Source organism: Desmodus rotundus, chromosome 1 (genome assembly GCF_022682495.2).
Source record: "Desmodus rotundus isolate HL8 chromosome 1, HLdesRot8A.1, whole genome shotgun sequence".
In the NCBI taxonomy this organism is placed as follows: domain Eukaryota; kingdom Metazoa; phylum Chordata; class Mammalia; order Chiroptera; family Phyllostomidae; genus Desmodus; species Desmodus rotundus.
Genome location: NC_071387.1, coordinates 200,647,149 through 200,667,296, shown reverse-complemented (window position 1 = coordinate 200,667,296; position 20,148 = coordinate 200,647,149). Strand labels below are relative to the sequence as shown.

The following is a 20,148-nucleotide window of genomic DNA, read 5'->3' as shown; positions in this document are numbered from 1 at the left end:
ATCTTTTTATAATTCTTCATAATTTTTCATCCAATGATGACAGATACATAAAGATAACTTTCTGAAATATATTGTCCATATTTTTATTTACATCTGCATAATCTTTCATACCATTTGAGTGGAATCAGCCTATTATTTTAATTAGTCCTTCCTGTAAGTGATTTATAAACATCTTTTCTCTAATGTCTTCTTCAAATTTCTATTTAGGGTTAACTATTTATACACTTTTACTTTGAAAAGCTGACAATGAAGAAGTCTATGTTTGCTCGTGTAGCTAATACATGTAATATACAGAAAAAGGGAGGAGAAAAACATACAAGTAGTTTTATGTAATTGTGCCAATGACATCTAAATCTAGATCTCAGAGTTCCCGGGAGAACTTCAAACTCCCACTAGGTGATAAATAATTTAAAGAATCAGAAGTGGAAGGTTGGTTTTTTTCTTGATTTACCTGTAGCACTCTCATATGGCTACCCCACTGGACCCTCAAGACAATGTGAGTGATCCTACATTCTGACCCTTCTGTCTTCAAGCCCAGCCTCTCTGGGTCCTCATGGAGCAATGAGGGAGTGGCTTCAATGGCCCGGCTACCCATGCAACTGTTTGGGACCTTCGAGGCTGTTCTAGGATCTCCCACTGCAGCTCACTAGGTGCTCTTGTTCTTTGAAGCTGAAGATCAATGTTTGAGCTCCAACACCTGATCCTAAAATGCCAGTTATGAATGCCAGAGAGAAAAGGTACACTAGTCATGTGTGTGTGAGTGTGCACACATGTGCACTCATAGATCTGCGGGTTAGGAGGCAAGGTCTGTGGGGTCGTAGTTCTATAATAAAGACATTAGCTGATATTTATTGAATATTGTGGGCAGGCCCCTGAAGTCATACATATGGAAATATAAAGAGCTTATAGATATTTTTTCTTCAATTCACCACCTAGGAGCTGGATTTAGATTAAATACTCTCTTCCTTCCTTGAAAAGCCTGTCTAGACTGAATGTTTTTGTCCCCTGAAATTCCCATGTTGAAACCCTAACCTCCAAGGTGATGATATGAGAAGGCAGGGTCTTTGGGAGGGGATCAGGTCATGAGGAGGGAGCCCCCGCATGTGGGATTCATGCCCTTGTGAAAGGGACCCCATTGAGCTCTCTCCCCTCCTTCCGCCATGTAAAGATTCAGTGACAGGTCCACAGCCTGAAACCCAGAAAAGGACCCTCACCAGAAGCCCACCATGCTGGCACCGTGATCTCAGACTCCAGCCTCCAGAACTGTGAGAAGTGAATCTCTGCTCTGTGTGACCCACTCAGTCTGTGGTCCTTGGTTACAGCAGCCCAGACTAAGACACAACCCTACTGTATTTTTGGAAATAGAAATAATAAAATAGTAATACAATTATGGTAGAGAAGGGAACATCTGTGCAGTTCAGAAGTAGTAAGTAAAATGACTACTTGGTTCTTTTTAAAAATGTGCACACCATCCTCACACCAGGCCCATTCGTCCGCCACAGTGGTCGCTGAGTAACGATCGCACCCCTGCCCCTGATGTTTGAGGACGTCCCTCAGTGCAATTGCTTTCTTTGTCTGTAAATCATATTCAGGTTCTGCCCCATGAATACAGTGTGCATTTTAACATTTTCTACCTTTCTATATGTTCTACAATATAAGAAGTAAAAAACTAGGAAAATACATTTGAAGAGTTTCTCCACATCCTAGTAAATCTAGCACTTTGCCTATTCCTTGCACCTTTTCCATTAGATACATTAAAAGTTATTATATTTTGAAACATTTTAGCATGGAAATTTAAGTATATATATGTAAATGTAGACATGAACATACAATAAATTCCACGTACTCATCACTCAAGTTTAATGATTGTCTATGTATGACAAATCTTATTTCCTCTACACCCCTGATGTCTTCCTTATCAAATTGTTTTGAAGCCAATTCCATATACAGAATAATTTCATTTTTAATAGATCAAAATTACATTATACTCTACCTAATTAATATAAAAGAAAGTGAGTGAAAGGAGAGAGAATGAGAAGGGAAGGAGGGAGGGAGGGAGGAAGGAAGGAAGGAACTACTGAAGGACAAAAAATATGAGGGAGGTAGAGAAGGAGAAAAATAGTTTGGTTACTATTTTATTCCTATAAGTGCATATTCAACTCAAGTAACAAAAGTTTGATCAGGTGCAAGTTAATTTGCTTTATTTTGGAAATGATCCCAGTTAATAAGTATTTACCTTCGGAGTTCAGTCCTACTGCAGACCCATTGACCCCAATTCCTGGGTACTTCAAACACTTTTAGATGGAATTCAGGCTCGTCAGGATCATTTGATCCCACCCAGATGGGGGACATTATGAAACTAGAACCACCGTAGACCGGGCTCCCTTGCCACTTAAAACAAACAAAATAAAAGTCCACATTTTTCTCACATTTGGTTTCATTTTGTCTTGTTTTCGCTATGGCTAAAAGGCTTCAGTAAAGATAGAAAAATGTGAAGCTGCAGAGGTTAAACATCTGCACGCAGCAATGGCAAGTTTTACCCACAGGAGAATTATCAGGAAACTTTCCTACAATCTCAGACCCAGGTGATCATTTTCTGATATCACAAACCCAAGACCCCATTCTTGTGGGCAGTTTATCGTGCCCTGAGGCCAGGGCTACTCTGCCCACTGGACCCTGCTGACCTCCAGAGGGAGCCCTGGGGCAGCCAGATCTGAGGCTCATCTGCAAGGGAGGGCCCGAATTAGTTTGCACTGCCAAGGCAATGTTTATGGAGTGAGGCAATATTTCTGATAACCAAGACCGAAAGTTTGGTCTTCCATGAATTAAAGATCAATGGTAGCAATTAAGATAGTGAGCCCCTTTGATAAGTAAGCACTTAACGCCATGCCAGTGTAGCCTCCTGAATCCACAGAGCAAGTGTTCAAGTGAAACAATCTCTAATATAACCATTTGCATCTCCTATGTCTTACAAATAGCAATTATGGGAATCCAGCCAACTGTGCTACCTGGGAAACTTTAAGCTAACACATACCGCAACTTAGGGTAACACAACTCTGTACAGCCACAAAAGCCCACCTTGATGAAACTTGTTGATATACATGTTGCATAAGCCACAGTGATATCCTGAAACTCAGTGTTCTCCACTGTATCTTTGGCACAAGGAAGGGTGACTTAGAAACAGTCTCCCACTGGATAATGTAAAGGAATGGGGGGGGGGTCTGTTATTTAAAATAAACAGGAAATCAACACTAAAGCCTCAACCCCAGTTCCTCAGCCTTGAGTTAGTAGTGCTGTGGGACCACAGTGAGGCCCAGGCAGGGGGCCCAGAGTTCTCGCTTGCATTGTGTGGAGGGTCTTTTGTCCTGTTCCTTGCAGATGAGAGTGATAAATGCAATACTACAGCTTTTTTTTTTCTTCTGTATAATTCTGGTCATTTAAAGCAGTTTGAAGACCTTCAAAAAGTATATACTTGCAGATGAGATATCTTAAATACTTTTGAAATAAGGCAGATTATTATTTAAACTTGTATCCTAATGTAAAATGCATATGTTCCTGCTTTTTAGACACGGCTCCACTGAAAAAAGAAAAGCCTCCTATAAATGTAGTACCATTTATATTATTCAACCAAGACTATGCTTTCTGAACAATAAAATCCAATAAGAAGATCTCAATTTGTCCAGCACCCACCGCAAAGGCACCAGCTGATAAGATTGAGCTTCTGCGCCACCTCATTCCACTCTACCCTTGTGGGTGCAGTGGCACAGGTCAGGCAGAGAGCACATGGGGCAGAAGGAAGAACGCAGACCAGGGAAACTGCTGGCATCTTTTTGGCATCACAGAGAGTTGATAAGGGAAGAAACTTGACTTTAATCGGATTCTAATTAATTTTTAGTCAAATTGCAAATAAAAATGCCAAATCTTGTTCACTTGTTTCTTAACACAACCAGACTTTACCTTCTGCATTCTGACTTCTTGCTTTTATTTATAAGCAAAAAAGCCAAGTACAATGTGCCACTATGAACTACTAACCTGGTGGTGTTTCTGCAAAGGAAGGGCCGTGGCTGGTTATAGCTGATACTTACTATGGCTGATAGATCTAATGTTGTTTTATATGTTCTTGTAGCATAAAAAATTATAAAAGAGCAATCACCCATTTTATGAGTTCTCATAGCTCAGAGTATGTTTGGGAAATTGTTAATGCCTCAAAGTAAAATAAGCATGTCCACCCAGATCCAGCTAGGGGGTAAATTTTTACTTTAGCACCAATTTCCAAATATGCCCAGGAGGCTGCAGGATCCAGATATTAAGGCTAATGATCTCTGCCTTCTTCCTTTACTTCCCACACCTCCTTTCTGAAATCTTCAAAGAGCTGTGAATCTTGAAGGGAAGGATCTGCCACATTCATTATAACCTCAGAGGCAGCAAGTTCCCAAGTTAAATGAAAGCTGTTTGGGAACTATTTTAAAACATTAATGAATATGCTATTATTCCAATGAAATATGTTTTTTCTGCACCAAAAAAAAAAAAACGCCACTGGAAATAAGTTAGTCTTATGACCTAGAAGCAGCAATAAGAAAATCTAAGGGGAAACAGAGTTAGATCTCTGGAAAGATAATGTTTTGTGTGTTTATTTTTCTTCCAGAACTCCAAACAGTTACCTTGGCAGGCAGACTACTCTATAACTGCCCATCTCTGAAGACTCTAAGGTGTTTACAGAAATTGAAAGTCCCAGCAGTACATTTCCATGAGCTCATTTTTACTACCAATTACACCCTTCAGATTTCCTATCTACAAATGAATATCCATGCAGCAGAAACCCCTGCTTTGAGCTTTTGTTTTAATTACCAGCAGAGCAGCAGAAATCACATATGTGATTACTGTAACGTTGGGCCGTCTTTTTAGGATCCCTGCTGTGGTTACTATTATTCGAAGCAATTCCAATGCTATTTCTTGCCCGCCTCTTTATGCTAATCAGCCCAGCCCACTGTGCTCCTCCTCCTTCCAGCCTCCCTTAAGAACTGTTCACTCTCAGCTGCCTGGGAGGGTAACACAGACCAGGCTCAGAAATCACTTGATTTAACTCAGCAGAACTTTTTTCCCCCTTGAGTATACATTACTCTTGCACTCCTCTCTAAATATATGGGGCATCAGATTTCATATCAGCAGAAGGAATCAAAAAGTGCCCAAACTATAATCTGTTAGAAATAGTTACTGTGTAGGATTTTATACTATAAGGGGGGAAATTTCAGTATGCTTTGAAACGAAACAAGAATTTCATGTTTTTACTCAAATGCATTGGCGTCTTTATATGTAGGGGCAGTTATATTGGTGAATATTTACGTTAAGAATCATGACCGGGAAACACTTGGAAATTTATTAGAGCAGCAAATGTTTTACCCATAGGGACAGAACCTACAGGTGCTTCTGGGGGTCTGGGGGGTCTTGTGAAACCCATTTCTGGTGAGTGGCCAGGGGAAGGGAATGCCCTAGGGATACTGCGGCTGCAGTGATACTGCCAGTACCATGTCTGCTATGCAAAGGGAAGGCAGCAGCCACCTGCTCCACGGTTTGCACACCTGCAGGCTGAAGCTTCCGGGGGACCAGCGGCAGCAAGGTGAGTCAGCCAGGCTAATGAGCTGTGTGTTCTGCAACCACCTGGCCCTTTGTATCCCTGGAAGAGTGGTGGGCTGGGGAGTACCTGGAGAATCTCCGGTTGTAAAATGCTTGACAATCTTCCATTTTTAAGCTCTGAGAATAGTCGTAATAGTGATACATGAGGGTGGGTTGACTTGGATTCACTATTGGTTTTTAAGGGACTATGGAATACTATCAAGAATGCATGTTCTTTGGAGTGGTCATTCTGAAGCTTATGTACTTAAATGGCTACTAGCCACTGTGATTTTTCTAGAATATGATAGATTATGTATAGTTCAAAACCTCTAGGCAGGTCCGAATCAGCTGCAGGGGGAGTTTGCTGAGGGTAGCTTTACGTTAGCCTGGAGCTCTTTCCCCTGTCCTCCCCCTAATGGTGCACTTTCAGACTTAGAGTTTAAGTTTAATTTTGTCTGGATCTCTGCCTTACTCACTTGTGGGCCAAATAAACATATTCTTGGCTCTTTCCCTTGTGTGGTCCAGGAGCAGCTGGAGTGGGACTGGGAAAAGCCTCGCGTTTCATGCAGGGGCACTCATTCAGACTAAACCATCTACCTGCGGCCATTTTCACTCTCAGTCTTTTTAAAACTTCAAGTCCACTGTCAGCCAGCTGCCTCAGCTAGTGGCAGGTGGTTGACATGAACAGACAAGATGATCCTGCCAATCCATTCTGTCAGGGTCAGCAAAGGACCCTTGTAGAAAAGGCTGGGTACTGTCACCAATAACCCATCAGCCCCCAGAGATGAAGGATTTACCCCAGACATGGATAACTCCTCAATAAGCTGTGATGCCTCTGTCCACGTAGGCATCCGGGCTATGAGGTCTTTATTCATTTGTCCACAGACACAGTTGGGATTTCAGTGGCATGGAGAGTGTTGGCTCAAGGACCAAAACCTCCCGTTTCCACGGTGGCATGTGTGTGCTACCATTTGTGCGAACGTGTCAGGCCCCCTCCCTGCACGTGGACTGCGTGCTATACAAGGCGTGGCATAGTGTGCGCAGAAAATACTTCATATTTAGTAAAGACAGAGAGAACCTTTAAGACCATCCTGTGCCATCAGGGCTCATGTAAGCTGGTGTGAACCAACTGCTTTAGGATTAAAGTCCTGGTGTGCGCCAGGGCTGTAGAGCGTTCTTGCTCCCCTCTGGTGAATTCCGATTCAGCGCAGGTGTTTTGTTTGCTGCTCCTTTTGTTGGAAATATTTTAAAATGACGTAATACTTGTTACATAAGATTTTCTGGGGGTAGCATCAAGGAGATGGTAAAAATCACCCCCCAAAGACAGTTGCTATTAACATTTGAATTGATAGTCTTCTAGCCTTTTCTTCTATGCATATGTACAGATTATTTTCTTGTATAATTTTTAAATAAAAATAGATTTTGTACCAGTTTTATAAACTGCTTTTTAACGTGAAAATAGATCATGAACAAATTTCTATGTCATTATGTATTCTTCTACAACATTATTTTTAATAGTTGTATGCTTTTCCTTCACATGGGCATAGCAACATTCCTTAGGCAATTCTCTACTGTTAGACATTTTATTGATTTCTAGTTTTTTGCTATTACAAACAACATTGTATTTAACATAATTAATGGATAAATCATTCCAGAGATAAAATTATTTTATTGGGACCTATTCTTCAAGGTGACATTGTGGAGTCAAAGAATATGCATAGTTTTCAAGTTCGGGGTTGGTTTTGTTGTTGGTTATTTTGTTGGTTTGGCCAAGTGGTCCTCCAGTCAGCTGTGCAGGAATATATTCTCAGTAAACTGGGTGTTATTTTAAAAGTTCTGTCCCGGTGTCATAAGCAGAGAATAGTGTCCCACTGTTGGTTTCCTGTAAGACAGGCTGTCCTGATGGTCTCTCCCTGACCGGCCATCTCCACAGCAGCCTGGAAATGTCATTATGATGACGTAGTTCCCCAGATACCAGCGAGACTAGAAGTCTGATCTCCTGTCTCAGACTGAAGCTTTCGCCCAGAAAGTTTTAAAAGCAGCCATATTCTTCCCCAGCCGAGTCTCAAAATATCTGCCCACGTAAACCACAATCCATAAAGTTTCGAAGCATACTAATGCAATCCATACTGACAGCTGACTGCTACGAGAAGTGTCATCTAGAAATCTGAGTTGACAAGTGACCTTGGGCTGTGTTTGCTACGTTGTTAAATAGCATTCCAGTGACTGTCCTGGAGTTTAAAAATATTCATTCAGGGTAGTGGCCCTGATTTTTCCTCAAGTAAAGTTCAGAGAAGTTCAGGAGGCAAAGCTGTTTGTTTCAGAGTGAGTTCTGGCTGCGGGTTTATTCACGGCCACATCGGCGTTCATGGCTTTGCTCCCCTGAGTCAGCCCAAGGTTCTAGCTCTTTAGTTCTGCACACAGACCATGACTGATTGACGTTCAGCTCTTCAAAGGGCATGACCAGGTTCCACACAGACATCCTTTCCAAGGTTAACTCGGTGGTATTGAACTCTGGCCACCCAGTCACTCACAAAAATGCACTTTGGGGGCAATCATACAGATAAAAGCCACTCATTCTTCAGCAGTGTGCAGGACAATGACTGTGCAAAGCCCTGTGTCAGATGCTGGGTGTGTTAGTTGAACTAAGCCAGCTAAGCTGTGGTTTCTACTCCACATGGAGTGACACGCTAGGGCAAAAGACACTACATCAGAAGTCCAGCAGGCTCTGCTCCCTACTCGTTGCTGTCTTTTAGCATCTTCTTTAATGTTTTAAATCCATTTATCTGTAACATTGATCTAAGACCACATCTATAAACATTAATTTATACGTCTATAAAGCCTCAACAAAGTTTGGTACACATATTATGTACTAGGCAGACATAACCATTCTTATGTTTTATAAAGCTTAAAATTTACAAAGTGGTTTCAAATACATTGTCTCTATTAATTCTCAAAACAACCAGGTAAAGCGGTGTATTAGTAATGGTGCTCCAGAGAAACACAATTAGTAGTATGTGTGTGTGTGTGTAATTGATGGATGATAGATAGATGAATAGATAGATAGATAGATAGATAGATAGATAGATAGATAGATGAGAGAGAGAGATTTATTTTAACAGAATGGCTCGCACAGAGATCATGGAGGCTGGCAAATCCAAGGTCTGGTCGCTCGTGCCAAGAGCTGACCAGGGCTGCAGCTGAGGTCTGAAGGTTGTCTGCTGGTAGGACTGCCTCTTGCTCAGGGCAGCTCAGTCTTTTGCTCCAGCCAAACATTCAGCCCTTCAGCTGGTTGGCTGAGGCTCGCCAACGTTAAGAAGGACAATCTGCTTTACTCAAAGTCCACCAATTTAAAGGTAAATCTCATTAAAAAATACCATCACAGAGACCTCTAGGATATATTTGACCGAATATCTGGCACTATGGTGCAGTCAAGTTAGCACAAGATTAATTATTATAAGTAGACATCATTATCCTCATTTTTAAAGATGTGGAAACTGGGAACCCTCAAGGTCAAGTCATTTTTCCAAAGTTATGTAGTTATTAAGGCTTAATGCCTATGCACTGTCTGCTGAATACAGCTATCTCATAGGTCCATGAGTCCTAGGGTTACATGTTTAAATTCTTCCATTGATCCGTGTCAGAGCAACTTCTCTGCAGATAACCAAGATGTGTCGGCTTTCCTCACGATCTTCTTTGTGCGCTCTGACACCAAGGCTCCGACACCAGCTAGGTTTCCTACAATTCCGGTTCATTCTGACACTACCCAGAGTCAGTGAAGACTCCAGAAGTTAAGGGTTCAGTCTCAGGAGACTGCACCACTTCAAACGCCAGCTACAAATTCCAGGTGTCTCCAAGCCACCTGCACTTTTGTCTGGACATCTACAAATTCAAGGCTTCCTTCCCGTAACTCTCAGGTTTGATAATTTGCTGGAACAACTCACAGAACTCAGCCAAGCTCTGTACTCACAAGCACTGTTTTATCACAAAGGATATGAGTGAATAGCCAGATGAAGAGGTCCAGAGGGAAAGGTCTAAGAGAGTCACAGGAGCTTCTATCCCCATAAAGTCAGAGCCCACCGCTCTCCCAGTGCCTCAGTAAGTTCACCACCCAGGAAGTTCCACTCAGCTCAGTGTCCAGAGTTTTTATATGGGATTTCATCGTTTAGGCATTCTTGACTCAATCACTGGCCATGGCGAGTCAATCCCCAGTTTCCTCTCCCCTGCCTGGAGAGTGGGGGTAGGGCTGGGAGTTCCTGCCCTCTAAGTACTTGCTTGGTCTTTCTGATGGGTCCAGCTCCTCCCTTGAAACTATCTGAGGGCCTACTATGAGTCACGTCAGTAGCATCACAAAGACACACAACTATCAGTCCAGAAACTCAAAGTGTCTTGGAAGTTCTGTGCAAGAAATGGGGGACAAAGACCAGATATAGTCTTCGTTATATTACATTTTTGGCCATGATTTTCTGGATATGTTCTGTTTTTAATATCAAGAGAGTTTTGTGCAAGTTATGAAACACAGACTAATGCCCTTGACCATTTATTCAATAATTTTCTACTGAATAGTAACCAAGTACTGAATGCGCTCCAGACACCAGAAATGCAAAGATGACTTTCTGCCAAGGTTGTTTTCTATCACGTCTTTTCTGAGGAATTCAGTAATAACAACTAAGCTAATGATACTTTTCCTGCTGTTTGGGAAAGGAAAAAGTGACTTGATTTTGTAATGTTCTGACTTTGCTCCATTTATCTGATGTTCTTTGTATTTAGCCACCCTCCTCTTGGGGTATTCAGAGGGCACTGAATCTAGCTGAGAACTTAGCAAATATAAATGTAAAAGCTAAGCAGTGACGATTTACTGTGCCATGAAATTTGCTCTGAATCTAAACCATAGAAATCAAATTGCATTTGGATTTCCGTGAATCCACAATTTGCCTTAAACATATTCCGCGCACATTCATGAATGTACTTACTTTAGAAAGCCTGAAGAGTTCAAGTGCTGTGGGAGGAAGACACAGCCATAAGAAAGGGAACCCATAAATGTTACATAACTAAATAATGCCTTTTATATGAAAAGGTAACATGAAAAAATATACACATTATGCTTGTTAACATACCTTTGTAGTAGCTCTCTTTGGTGTGGTTCTAAGGTAGTGCCACTGCACAGGTGACCTAACATCTTTGGGGTGATACACAGTTAAATGAACTCTAACAAAAGGAAGAAGACCTACACATATTTCTGTTTTTATTCCACCAAATTGGATCCTCAAAGAGGCCCAAATAACCTTTGTTCTATCTGCAAAGTCATTACTGGCGTTTAAAGGCACACATTGGTAGAAACAAATACAGACCATTTAAAAGTAATTTAAAAACTCATATGCTATTAGACTTTATCATGTTCAAGCTCCCACCCAGTACAGAAATACTTTCAGTAATAAGCCTCCTTAGTAAATAGCACATATGTGAAGACTGGGAAAAAATATTTAATGACTTAAACTTCATTTTCCCATCTCACACTCATTAGAATGGCTACTATAAAAAATTAGAAATTAACAAGTGCTGTAAAAATGTGGAGCAATTAGAACTCTTATGCACCATTGATGGGAATGTAAAAATGGTGCATCTGCTGTGGAAATTCAGGGGCTGGCAAAAGTAATGCCTGCGTGAGTGTGATTGGTAGGATAATAATACAGGTGTAAAATTTATAGTTTTATTTGAACATTTCACCTATAATGTCATATGGTGTGCTTGAGTGTGCTGTTATGTTATAGAAATACATGCTTGTGATTTTATAATACAAGATTTCGTAATACAAAGGGGTTTTTATTTGTACCAGACCCTGTAGTATGGCAGTTCCTAAAAAACTAAGGACAGAATTGCTGAATGACCCAGCAATTTTACTTCTGGGGATACAACCAAGAGGAGAGAAAGTGGGGACTCACACTTGTGTCCCGGTACTCATAGCAGCACTAGTTATAACAGCCCAAGAGTGGAGGCAACTTACATGCCCATTGACAAATGAATGGGTAGGCAAAAGGTGGTATGTGCGTACAATGGACTATTATTCGGTGTTAAAAAGAAAGGAAATTCTGACATATGCTACAACATGGGTGAACCACGAGGACATTATGCTAAGTAAAATGAGTCAAACAAAGATAAATACTGTGTGATTCTACTAATATGAAATATCTACAGTAGTCATTCACAGGGATAAAAGGCAGAGTGGTGAGTTATTTTGTAACGGTACAGAGTTTGTTTCACAAGCTGGAGAGTCCTGGAGATTGATTGCACAACACGGTGAATGTACTTAATACTACTCAACTGTACACTTAACAATAATTAAGACGGCACGTTTTATGGTATGTATGATTTACCACAATTTTTAAAAAAGTATAGCTGCCCAAAGCCATCCCCAGTTATATTTCTGAAGTTGGCCCCATCCCCCCAAAGTACCTGTCATTTTTTTCTATACCAACTCATGTAAAAACTCTAGAAGGATTTGAAATAGAAGAGAACTTCTTCAACCTGATAAAGAACATTTGCAAAATGTTCTTTATAGCTAACATAGTAACACTTTCACTACCAATGAAATACTTAACACTTTCCTACTAAGATCAGAAAAAAAGCCAAGGATGTCCAATATAATCACTTCTATTCAACATTCTGGAATAGGACCGGAGGTCCTAACCAGTGTACTAAGTTAAGAAAAAGTAAAAAAAAAAGAGGCTTACATATTGAATAGGAAGAGGTAAAACAATCTGTATTTACAGATGATTGATAGTGTAGAAAAATCCTTAGGAATCTACTAAAAAAATAAACTAATAAATGAGTTTACCAAGGCCACAAGATAACAGCATGCAAAATCAATATACAAAAAACAAAATGATATTTCTATATATTAGCAAAGAATAATTAAATTGAAATTTTGAAGTACTATTTTAATGGAAAAAAGAAATACTTATAAATTAATTTAACAAAACATGTGCAAGACCTATACACTTAAAACAGTATTGCAGAGAGAAGCCAGAGGGAGACTGAGCTGAATACGTGAATTGAAAAGCTCAATATTATTAATATGTCAATTCTCCTCAAATTGATCTAGAGAGTCAAAGCCATCCCAGTCAAAATTCCAGCAGACATATTTTAAAATTGGCAAGCCAATTTAAAATGTATAAGAAAATGTAAGGGACCTAGAATTGCTAAGTCAACCTTGAAAAAGAAGAACGAAGTTGACAACTTACACTTTGGATTTCAAGCTATAATAATGAAGATGGTATCATATCGGTATAAGGAAAGCAAATCATTGAAATGGAAAAGGAAGCGCACAAAATGACCCATCCATATCTGGTCAGTAGATTTTTGACAAACATATCAAGATAATTCAAAGAGGGAAAAGATACTCTTTTCTGCAATAGTCCTGCAACAAACAGAAAACCATATTACTAAAAAATGAACCTCATTACCTACTTCACACAATAATTAACTTGAGATGAAATATGACTAAAACACAAAAGCTAAATCTATAAGCTTCTGAAGGAAACATAGAAAAATATTTTCCTCAAATTTGAATAGGCAGTGTTTAAACAGACACAAAAAGTATCAACACTAAAAAACAGATAAATTAAACTATCATTAGAAATATCAGTTCTTTAAAAGAAACATTAATAAAAGAAGAATGGGAGAAAGTGTTTATGACACATTGACCTGATAAAGAACTTATAATGAGAGTATGTGAAGAATTCAACATAAACAAGTCCTTTCTTGTTTGAGAGAAGAGGCAATTTGTAACAAGAAGGAAGGCTGTTGCCATGTAGAGAAAAGAATAAAAAAAGGAGAAAGTCTTTGAATGCTGGAAATGGACCACTTTAGTCTAGGGTTGGCTAGTGAAACTTTAGTTGTCTGTAAAGAAACTAAGTCACAGATAATAATTTGTGTGTATGTATGTTTTTATAAATTGAGCTGGCTAACACACATAGTAGCACTACAGATTCTGAGGTTCTGTGTGCTTCATAAGAGCAGCTGTGTTATAAGGAGCTTCATTCTCTAGTACAGATTCAAGCGTTATTTGTCATTGTTTTCTCTTTTTATTATTTTTAATTTTTTCCATCACCATTTATCCCCCCTACCCTCTTTTACCTCCACGCACCCTCCTGTCCCCCCACCGCAGCTATACCCTGTTATGTGTCCATGACTTCTTTCTCTCTTGTTTTCTTTTATTGCTCAATCCCTCCACCCCCTTCATTTTTTCTTTTGGGAAGTTGAATAAGTAAAAATTAATTAGCAGAAGTGATTGTTTTGATAGTGGGATGTAGCAAAGTAGGTTTAGGAGGACTTGTAGAAAACAAGTAGCCACAAATTTAATGACAAAAAAATAGAGAACGAATCTTCAAAAAACACCATAGTGTATGTGCCAAATTTCCTTCTGGCTGTGTGAGCATTTCTCACACGTTAAGGCTTCAACGCACAGTATTGTTATTGTCCATTACCTGGCTCACAGCGGGCGATTAATGTTTGCTAAGTAAATTAGTATGTTCCTCCTCAGAAGTTCATTCGAGTGTTTGATGTTCCTAAGTCCCTGAGTGTTAGGGCCTCGAAGATCATGTAGTACACCTGACTTACACGTCAGAAAGCTGACACCAGAGGAGGGGAGTGGCCTATGCGAAGTTGGTCGTTACTGCAGAACCTGGGGCTGCACTGCCATCTGCACCCGTCTAAGAAATCCACGGCATAAGGGCCAACATTACAAAAAGCATTTAAAATGGCTTAAAAAATTAAAACTAGAAAAAATTGTTTTATTTACCTTATTTAAAAAAATACTCATAAACGAATAGTTACTTGGTGTGTAAGGACCCTAACATTAACCATGTAGAGAAAATGATGAGTGTGTAGGGGAGGGGGGAGGAGAAGTGGGGAGAGGGGAGGCAGAAAATCTGTGTAGGGAGGCAAAGAAGGTGGTATCACAGAGAAATACGGGGCCTAATGGAAGCAAAGAAAGGAGAGGAAGGCAAATGGGGAAAAGCTGACTGAAAAAAAAGGTCCGAAATATGGTATGGACATACAACAGAATATTATTCAGCCTTAACAAGAGATGAAATTCTGACACATGCTACAATGTGGATGAACCTCGAAGACGTTACGGTAAGTGAAATAAGTCAGACCCAAACAGACAAACATTGTATGACTCCACTCCTATGAGGTCCCTAGGATAGTCAGAAAGTGGAATCGTGGTTACCAAGGGCTAGGGGGAGAGAGGCACAGCGCGTTAGTGTTTCATGGGTACAGAGTTTCAGTTTGGGATGATGAAAAATTCTCAAAATGGATGGTGGTATAAGTTAACACATCACTTAACACAGTATGAATATACCTCATGTCTCTGAACTATGCCTTTAAAATGGTTAAAATAGTAAATTTTATGTTAGGTATATTTTCCCACAATAAAAAAACCCACACTTAATAAAGAGACATCACATAATTACAGTATCTCCTCTAATCTTTTCATCTTGACTTATATAATACATCAATGATCACGAAGGCCTGAAAGAAAGAAAATAAACATAAAGGATGGTTTTCAGTTTTCTTGAGAATTTTTCAAGTCTTATGAATTTATAAATTTTATAAAAAGTCAAAGTTTGCCCTGGCTGGTGTAGCTCAGTGAATTGAGTGTGGGCTGCAAACCAAAGGGTTGTCAGTTCGATTCCCAGTCAGGGTACATGCCTGGGTTGCAGGCCAGGTCCCCAGTAGGGGGTGCATGAGAGGCAACCACACATTGATATTTCTCTCTCTTTCTTCCTCCCTTCCCCTCTCTCTAAAAATAAATAAATAAATAAATAAAAGAGTTGTTTAAAAAAATTGTTGTTTAAAAAAAAAGTCAAAGTTTTTTTCTTGCAATTTTCTTTAGCATGCTGAACAAAGGTTTCTGTAAAGGGAGAACCCAACCTAGTTCTTAATCAGCGTGATGAGCTGTCTGCACAGAGCCACCTGTGGCAGGACCCCTGGATTCCTGCTGCAGGTCTGTGCCTGGGCCCGGCAGGCCCTCTCAGGGAAGGAGAAGCCCAGGATGCCATTTCTGTGAGCTTCCAGGAGGAGAATGAGGCCCAGGCCTTCTGGCTTGTGAGCGGCCTGGGTGCAGCTCTCTCCTTTTTTCCTGTGTTCACCTCCAAGATCTTGTTCTCACTGGAATAACATCCACTTATTCCTGCGGAGGTGGGAAAACAAGGAGCCTTTTCTCTTGCCTGCTCAGAGGCTCAGGACAAAGGGGAACGCTTTTAAGGAAAAGAGATTTGGAATTGAGAGACATGGCAATCAAGCTTCTCCATCTGGCCTGTGTCCTTGGACTCTAGGAGAACAAGGCATTTCTTCCAGAGCTAGCAAGAGTGGCAGGGTGACCACATGTGACAAAGGACTGGAGGGGACAAGGGAAGGGAGGCTCCCTTTTATTGAGTGTCTTCTGTGCAACCTGTAGTCTGACATTTGCTGTATGTCTCTGAATGTACATGTATGTCCATAGGGATGTATTTGTCTGGCTATAGAGGTAGGTGTCTATGTAGGAGGTGAATGGATGGAGATAGACAGATAGACAGACACCAATATTCTGCTTTACTCCAAAAAGGTTGGAAGAGGAAGCTATGGTAGGGGCTCTCACATGTACACGTTGTTTCAATCCTAACCCTTTAAAAGTATACACAGAAAAATGTGAGAAAAGGCTAGGGGTTGGGATAATTTTCTTTGTTTTTTTAAAACACAGCTCTAGGATTCTCTGACTTCATGGAGAATCCAAACTCTGCTTTGGCCAGACAGCTGGACGCAAGTGAAGGAGGGGAAGAGGACAAGGCCATCAAGGACAGTCCTGGAGCCCGGGTGAGGGAGCGCACATGGAGAGAGAATTAGAGAAGAGGATGTGGCAGAGACACGGGGAGAGGTCCAGGAAGAAAGAGATGGGAACACGCAAGGCCTGCCAGGGCTGCAGTCCAAGTGGACAGCTCCAGCCCTGGGAGCAAGTAGAGGTGACCCAGTTGGCAACCTCCACCCCTCTGCAGCAGGGTTGCTGTTACCCTCTCTCCTGCCAGGCTGCTTCCACAACCTTGTAGGCCCTGGCTGGCGTAGCCTGGTTCTGTCCAGTGAGAACTCGGTTCTCGCCTCCCCTAAACTACAAGAGCAGCAAGAAGCAGTTTGCAGGGCTCCAGGGGGGAGGAGCTGGCTAGCAGAAACTTGCTCCAGTCCCACTGGGACTCCGAGCCAAAGGCATCTGTGCTCAGTCCCCTCCTCCTCTTCTGTGTCCGGCTCAGTAGGTCCTTTCAGACCTCCTCCACAGAGATGATTCATCGAGAAAATCCTCCAGTTACTTTCCTCAGTGAAGTAAGTTTGTTTGTCAGAGCCCGAGTGCCAAGGAAAAATGTGGGAATAAAGGGGAGGGACAATACCGTACTACCCACCCAAAATTTGGGGGGAAATTGTGGCACACATTTTACAGGGAAAAAAACAAATTTATAGTCACTGTAAACACTTTAGAATTCTGAAGAACCAAGGTCTCCTATATATGCATAGTTTTCTAGCTGAATTTTTGTCTGGAGACTTGGAGGAGTATTTCGAATAAAGGTGAAGGGCAAGAACATAAAATGTCTCTCAGACGTACATTCTGAACTCAGTGAATCCATCTTGCTCACACCTTTGCTTCTATGCAAAAACCAGCTGGGCCCCAGAAGAAAGATATTGGATGCCTGCCTGCCAGGCAATGTAACTCAATAAGAAGTCTATTTTTGGCAAGGAGCATGAGATTTGTCCTTTAATTATGGGTGTCTGACACTCTAGTAGGAAGGAATTATTTTTAAATTTTATTTTTTATTTTTTTAGCTATATATATTTATGTGGTTTAAAGGACCAAATGGTCCTACAGTTCTGGGAAAACCAGCAGTCTCCTCCTTGCCCTTTGCTGTCTCTTTTCTTGGTCCCCAGAGGCAACCCCATCCAACTCCCATAGTTTTCTTTAGGTGGTAACCTCCATATTTTTAAATATCAGGCATTTTAGTGCTATTGCTTTATACAGGGTCCAGCACAAATAATGCCCCTTTTATATTACAAAATATATTTTTAATTATTTTATTGTTCAATTATAGTTGTCTGCATTTTGCCCCCACTACTCCCCCCCCAACAAAATATTTTACTACAAAAGCATAAGCGTGTAATTTTGTAACACAACACAATATCACACTCGGGCACACCACATAACATCTTAAGTGAAATGTTCAAATTAAAACTATAAATTATTATACCCATATTATTACCCTACCCACCACTCTGAAGCAGGTCTTCTGCCAGACCTTGTGTTTATGTTTAGGTACTACTGACTTACCAGTGTGAGTGAATTTACACCCCTTTCACAGATTTCTCCGGACCCTACTCTCATTCCACCCACAGACATGCATACTCTCTATTCCCCCCACATCCCCCAAATTGTTGTATCTTAACCTTGATTAGATCAATATTCAGTATTGATCTCATTGTGATGATAGGGAACTCTTGCAATTGATCCATGTCAGGTTTATGATTACCTTTCCTTTCTTGACCAACTTTGTGTTTTCCTTTGGGTTGAACAATTGTGTCATAGTTTCACTTTCTCAGTCCTCTGTGTATTTATTCCCAAAGTCTCCCTCAATCATCTAAAGATCCTTTCAAAATATTCTCACACTTGACATATTCAACTAGTTTTAGTCCCTTCTTTTTGGAGACTTCTTTCCTGGCGTCTTGTCAGGGACCTCCCTAGTGTGGGGGGGTGGGTTGCTGTCTGTGATCGGTGTCCCACTGCCATTCTGGGCTATGCCCTCCCCATCATTCTGGACACTGTCCCTCCCTCTCTTGAGTAGGTTCCTCTGTTTCTCGGATCCTTGGTTTACTGGCTTTTTTGATGAAGCATCCCCTCCAGAAGCATCCTGAGAATGGGTGCCTGTGGGGCATGTATTTGGAGATCTTGCAGCTGGAAATATTTGTATCATATCATCACGGTTGATATTAGTATATAACTCTAGACTGGAAATCACTTTCCCTCATTAAAAACACTGCTCCTTTGATTTCTACTTTCCAGCATTGTTGTTGAGAACCCTAACGCCATTCCGATACATGGCCTGCTGTATCTGACCCATTTCCCTCCTTTCCTGACACCCCTCGGACCTCTCCCTCCATCAGTGCTCTAAGGTCTCCTGTGTGTACGTGTGTCTGTTCTCACGCACCTAGCTGAGCGCTGGACAGGCTTCCTCGACCTAGAAACCTATGTCCTTCGGTTTGGGGAAATTTTAGTGGCCTATTTGTTGATCGTTTCCTACCCTGTTTTCCCTATTCTCGTTCTCTACAGCTCTTATTAGTCAAGTGTTGAAGTGACTCTTGGACTGATCATCTGAGTTTTCTTATATATTTTTATATTTTATATTTCTTCTCCTTTGCTTTACTTTCTAAGCTACTTGCTCAACTTTATTTTCTGAATCTTCTGTTGATTTTTAAAAATCAGTGTTAATTCTTTTGATTCTACTATCATATTTTAAAGTCTAATTTCTAAAAGCTTATTCTTACTCTCTATTGTTCTTTTTTAAAAAACAGCATCTCTTGCTTCATGGATGTTTCATTTTTATGAGGATATTTAAAATATACATATATCCAATATATCTGTTTGTTTTTTAAAACTCTCTGTGTAGTCTTTTTCATCCAATTTCCTTTTCTCCTGTTTACTCATTTAATCTCTCTTTTACGTCTGGTGATCCTGGACTCCCTGCTTGGATTTAAGAAAGGAGAACTTCTTAAAAGCTGATTGGCAGCTATGTGTGCCTGAATTGGGGTCTCATCGTCTGGCTTGGCCATTCACTGGAGAATTACTTGGTCAGTATCTTTAGGTCTTTCCTTTGAGGTTAGTCAGCCTCTCCAGAGAAAAGCCTTCCAATTTCTTGCCTGGAGGAGATCAGCATGTCTGCCAGCACTGCGTGAACTGAGCAGAAAGAGCGCTGAGGGCCCGACACCCTGCATGCATGGCGGGCAGGGCAATGGCCCCCTAAGGATGCCCGGGCCTGTGAATGTGTACCCTTACATGATGAAATAAACCTTGCAGATGTGATTATTCAGGTAAGGATCTTCAGGTGCAGAGCGTATCCTGCATTATTCACAATGCAGTCATAAAGAAGGAGGCAGGCAGGTCTGTCAGAGAAGGTGATTTGACAGCAGAAGCAGAGGTTGGAATGATGTGGGGCCAAGAGCCAAGGAATGAGGCCAGGCCCTGGAAGCTGGAAAAGACAGGGAAATGCAGCCTCCCCTGATGTGGACTCTGGCCTACGGGGTCCATGTGTTGTGGCTGTGATGAACAAATTCACACAGACTACACAAGTGCTGTGGAGAAAAAGGGATGGCATGGCTGCTCTCTAAGTGAGAGAGAGAGCCCAACCCTGCCTGGACAGGCTCTTATTGCACTTCTGGGCACATTACATCGAGGATGGTCCTCACTTACTATGCACAGTTTTGCTGTAGGTGATTACCTTTTACAGATAACAAAGGAAAGAA

At 41.0% G+C, this 20,148-nt stretch overlaps 1 protein-coding gene across 3 annotated transcripts in view; it reads left to right on the top strand.

Annotated features, from left to right (window-relative positions):
- Nucleotides 1-20,148, top strand: part of RANBP3L (RAN binding protein 3 like) — a 97,964-nt gene that overhangs the window by 50,590 nt on the left and 27,226 nt on the right. Inside the window, exon 1 of one of the 3 annotated variants that reach the window (XM_045186430.2) lies at nt 5,052-5,617. The exons of 1 other annotated variant lie outside the window; for it this stretch is intronic. In XM_045186430.2, the coding sequence (XP_045042365.2) occupies nt 5,527-5,617 (91 nt within the window). In that variant the 5' untranslated portion in view covers nt 5,052-5,526. Of the gene's footprint in view, nt 1-5,051; nt 5,618-20,148 lie in introns of those variants that run through there. One more of the 3 variants, XM_045186433.2, reaches the window with a different exon arrangement.